At 27.2% G+C, this 4,215-nt stretch overlaps 1 protein-coding gene across 1 annotated transcript in view; it reads right to left on the reverse strand.

Moving 5' to 3' along the window:
• The window catches only part of LOC107883198, a 16,044-nt gene that overhangs the window by 2,602 nt on the left and 9,227 nt on the right, over window positions 1-4,215 (reverse strand). The window contains exon 3 of the mRNA XM_016802800.2: window positions 41-211. Within this exon, the coding sequence (XP_016658289.2) occupies window positions 41-211 (171 nt within the window). The remainder of the gene's footprint in view (window positions 1-40; window positions 212-4,215) is intronic.

Raw genomic sequence — 4,215 nt, forward strand, 5'->3', positions numbered from 1 at the left:
TTTAATTTAAAATTCAAAATATTTAGATAATTCAATTTACCTGACTTGCTAAATTTCCTATGACTCCATGACTTGTAGCAGCGGAGGTTTGTGCATCGTGTTTCATGTTATACATTAATTCCTTTAACTCCACTTGAGCATTATCTGGTACATGATTATGTTCATAACTTTTGACAACTTCGTCATTTTCCACATGAACACGACCACCACACTTATATTTTTTATACAATGAACATTTCCAAAAAGTTTTTTTTTCCGTTTGTTTTTCGCGGTAGAACATGTAACTTTTATGTACGAGTATATCTGTACCACGATCACTTTTTACGTATTTTAAAACCATAGTAATTAAATACTTATTGCGGTAAAATAAATGATGGTCAAAATTACTGGTTGTACTGTTGTTTGATTTTTGTGACAGGTATGTGTTAGTATTAGTATTGTTATTAGTAGATAACTACTATTCCAGAACACATTGGGATTTTTGTGCCCATTATATAGGTAATGTTCGATAACGAGATACGTTATCGATAAGGTTTTAAAACTTCACACATTTCACACTAAATCAAATAGTATGTTATTTATACTGCCGTATAGATTACAAAATATATTACGTGATAATCAAGTCTTATTATTTTTTTTTTTTACGAACAATTCATGCACGGACAATTTTCGTATTCGAACAATTTCCAGGCGAACATTAGACGCGCGAGCAATTGTCGCGCGAACTATTTTCGGCGAACAATTGACGCATATCCACCCGTTGGATATATTCTATGTTATAATGAAACAGCTGATTGGATTTCATAATTACATAAATTTGAATTTGCTAAATATTATAAATTAATTATGTTATTTCAGTGCGCAGGTATAGTTTATTTATAACATTTATTATTATATACTATATAGTCAATTGATAAAAATAATTAAACGTTCCGTTAAAAATGAAAAATGATAATTATCGCTATTTTAATATATTGTTATGATATAGGTACTTAATACTTCATTACTTCCTTAGTTAATAATATATGTTTATTTTTATATAAAAGTCCTTACATTAAAATAATTGAATTTACTCTTAAAATTAATTGTTTTTAATTGATTTTTATTTTTAAGTTTTATTGTGAGTTTGTAAATATTTATTTACCTATAGAATTTTATTAATTTTTCTCTATAGTTTTAAAATAAAGGTATGTTTTTGTTAAATAACTTATGTATTTACGACTGATTATAACTGATTATTAACTGATCATAGTCATTCGTCATAATATGTTATTAAATTTATTATCGTTAACAACATAATATAATAATATATAATAGCTTTAATAAAGTTAAGTGATATTAATATATTATTTGTCTACTTTAATACAATTTGTATTATTTTAAGAACGATTTGTGTACAAACCATCTGGTTTGATGATGTCCCCAACATTTTTAATATTATGTATATGTATCAGTTACGTGCCGCTGTATTGTTCTGTTGTAGGCATAAGCATAAATTGGTAGAGGGGGCGTTAGGGGCAAAGCCCCCCAAAAATGTCCATAGCTCCCCCAAACATTTCCTACATTTTGTTTAAAGCTTATTCAATATTATCAAAGTAAAGCTTTAGCCCCCCCCCCCCCAAAATCCTAAACGCTTTTTGCACCTATAATGGTATGCAACACTAACGATTTAAGAGGACGCTATGGAGGTGGCATGTGTTGTCTCCGTCTTACAAATTTACATAATGGCAAAAACTGTTTTGCGTGGGATAGAACCACTCAGACTGATAGTTAAGACTCCAATTGATATACAATATAGTTCAGAAAATGATCTGTGAAATATAGTTTTTATTTTTTTGATATCACTTATATAAAAAAGTTCTTATTGTTTCAAAATCCATTATTGTTGGTGTTTTTCAAATTTGAATAACTTTTTTTGTAATTTCGATATCAAACAAATAAAAACGATATTTCTCCTTTTTATGAAGTGAAAATTAGTTTTTTGGTTATGACTATAATAGCCTTCTCGGTTCTTTCCCGCACAAAACCGGTTTTGTGATGTTTTACATCTGTAAGACGGAGACAACACATACGAGTGCAGTGTCCTCTTAAAACAAAACTATTAAAAATTATTAATCGGTAAAATATTGTGATTATTTAAAATGTTTATCCTACACCATCACCTGGTACTCTATGTACGTGTACCATAGTTTAAGAACTTCTAGTGTAAAACAATGTATCAATGCAAAATTTACTATTAGAAGTGTATTAATTGTGATTAAAAAAATGAGACAACATATTTTTATACTTTGCAATAGTCCGGTTTAAAATCATTACCATATTATGTATAAACACGTAGGTAGGCAGAACCTGTAGGAGTCAAGTTACGGAAGTCGAACTTGTTAAATTGAAACATCTTAAGCAGTTATTTGATTTATGGACTTATTGCATTATTATATAGCTTATTTTTCACCCTTTGAATAAATTAACTAGATGTATACGTTGACTGTAAAAAAAGTACAGTTTATAAAATAGACGGTATATACAATTACATTTTTAATACAACATAGAGATTAGGGAGGCAATGTATGGATGTTTAATGATAATAAACCGACTAATTTCTGTACAAAACGAGTACGTTTGTTATTAGGTATAGATAATGAATTTTGATACCAGAACAATTATTAAATGTATCTTGTGCCCTGTGGTTGGCACTACACAACTACTGCCCTATCTTTCATTCCACTAATGTAAATTATTTATCACCGAAATTACCTGTTGTACAAACTTTTGTATAAATGGATATTCATTTTTTAACAAAAAAAATAAATTTTTTCGTTATAATTATTTTAAGACTTACCACAACCATCCTGCAGCTGAGGTTAACAATAAGGGAGACGATAGTGCCCTTCACTAGGGATAGGTTATCTACTGTCTACATTTTTAATATACCTGAGTTTCAACATAGGTTACTACTTACTTGGCATCAACATATTTTGGCAATAAAAATGAGATTACCGGTCGTGAATTGCATATTATGTGTTAATATTAATCAAGGATGCTATAACTTCTGAGAGCCATATAAATTAATTATTTAACATATGTCGTTAAATCACTTCAGCTTTCCAGTCAAAGTAGGTAGGTTATTGATAATTTTTAATTTACTCAATGGCTTATTGACATAATATTATACAAACCATTGAATTCATGTAAGCTAAATATTGTTGTTTGTTAATTGTTATACTAGGAACCAAGGGAAAATATTAATGAAAACCAATCAACAGTCAATTTCGATCGACAAATTGTATTCGATATATTTTTACTCTTTTTCAAAAAGTTATGAAACTATTATTATAGTGTACTAGGTAGGTACTTAGCATTAATAATAACATACAATTTAATGGGCATACTAATTAACTCAACCAAATACCTCTTTAATAGGTATATTTAATTATTTTTCTTATATTAAATTATTATTATCATAACTCATTTTAATTTATATATTTAATAAAAATTTAAAAACCAAGTAGGTAAGTAAAGAAAAATGTATATATATTATTATATAAGATATTGTACAACAGAATTACAGTCATACTTATTGTAATCTTTATTATATTCCACACAAACATAAATTAAATTCATTTTTTTCTAAACTACATTTTACTATTTCAATCACTTGTATTATTATTTTTACAATACCTAGATATTCAGTATATTTCTAATTTAAGGGGATTTTCCTATTCCGTTTGTATAATATAATAAAGTTAAATAAATGGTCTTCTCTTGTTATTCGATTAATTGTTAACGTATTTGTATAAAATATTTGTGCGTATTATATGTACCTTTTATAGATTATCCTTTTTTTTATTTTATGTATTTATATTGTCTATATTATGTATAGTATGTGTTTTATCACTCATTTAACCGTGTAGCTCGTCGTGCTTATTTAATTATATTTAACATTTCAAACGATTCTTCAAAATATCATATATTTGGAATTATCAATGTAATAATATAACTGACACATTTCAATAGGTTATTGGGCTATAAATTATAATATTTAGGATTAAATTCGATTCTATAAAAATAAAGGCATCTTTTATGAGTTATGATGTACTAAAAACCCAGTAGTGTACGCAGGGAATTTAGTTCGGTTAGAGTTTTAACGTGAGTAAATAATTTACATTATTTTTTTTTTCTAAACAGTTTCTATATAATTGGGTCATGGACAAATTA

Source organism: Acyrthosiphon pisum, chromosome A3, assembly GCF_005508785.2.
Source record: "Acyrthosiphon pisum isolate AL4f chromosome A3, pea_aphid_22Mar2018_4r6ur, whole genome shotgun sequence".
In the NCBI taxonomy this organism is placed as follows: Eukaryota; Metazoa; Arthropoda; class Insecta; order Hemiptera; family Aphididae; genus Acyrthosiphon; species Acyrthosiphon pisum.